At 32.5% G+C, this 1,078-nt stretch overlaps 1 protein-coding gene across 1 annotated transcript; it reads right to left on the bottom strand.

Moving 5' to 3' along the window:
- Positions 1–537: 537 nt before the first annotated feature.
- On the bottom strand, positions 538–768 carry TRIADDRAFT_34842 (uncharacterized protein; the record flags this gene model as incomplete). The annotated part of the gene is made up of 1 exon (XM_002118806.1): positions 538–768. A coding segment is annotated over one exon (231 nt), but the record flags the coding sequence as incomplete, so codon positions are not given.
- Positions 769–1,078: the final 310 nt, after the last annotated feature.

The following is a 1,078-nucleotide window of genomic DNA, read 5'->3' on the forward strand; positions in this document are numbered from 1 at the left end:
AATAACTTACAGCCATAAGTAATTCGGATGATTAAGTTTCCCTTAAGTACAGTACATTCTCTTAAGTTTTGTAACTGATGATCGACGGATGATATTATAAGGTTTTTACCTTCTTTATCTTTTACTTCGCATTCTGAAATAGTAAAAGTTCTCGTTATTTCTTTATAGTAAATCATTATATATAGGTAGTCTGATGCTATATACATATTCGTATAACTTGTCATCTAAGGAAGATTTTGAATTACTTCATTAATAAATATATCTTGATTAAACTACATTATAGCTATGCATGTACAGTATTATCTAAATTAGTATGAGTATATGCGCATGCAATGTTTTTTATACCTCTCTTGCAAGCACTACAGACTGTACAAGTTTTACTCGATTCGTCTTCTATCCATCCTGTAGGACACTTTCTGACGCACTTATTTAAGTGGTGATAAGATCCTGGAGGACAGCGCTTTAAGCAATGACCTTCTATCTACAGAATTGGGATATAAATTGGGTGATATAGATATGGATTTGTTGAATTCATCATCATAAGATACACATTAAATAGGTAACATATATTAAATATGATACGGTACGGCTTAATGAAGGATATTCAGTCAAGTGGCTTAGTATTGTAGCAGATCTATTGGACAATACCTCATAAGTGCCAGTAGGGCATGTTATCATGCAAGTTCCATTATAATTCTGATACCTACATACATAGCAATCGCTTGCTGAAGGACCAGAACAACCTCCCAAACATTGAAAGTGGCAGCATCTTCCATTACTATTGCAGCCGGATTCACCACAGTGATTACATACTATTTCAGTTGGTTACATAGAGAGAAAATAATTTAAGTATAGAAAGGTGGTCGGGCTACAGTTAAAAAGAAACGATTTTGAGATATCATCATCATAAGCGTACTATTAGAATATATAGTAGTAGTAGTAATCATATATATCATTACTAATAAATGGTCATTTTACTAAGTAAATACAATTCATATTGTAGGACATATACAATAACGTACTAATTTGGCAATATTTTGAATTCCAACAATAGCCATTGCATCGAGTAGGGCAAGAA

The sequence above is a fragment of the Trichoplax adhaerens genome, genomic scaffold, assembly GCF_000150275.1.
Source record: "Trichoplax adhaerens TRIADscaffold_1452 genomic scaffold, whole genome shotgun sequence".
Classification (NCBI taxonomy): domain Eukaryota; kingdom Metazoa; phylum Placozoa; class Uniplacotomia; order Trichoplacea; family Trichoplacidae; genus Trichoplax; species Trichoplax adhaerens.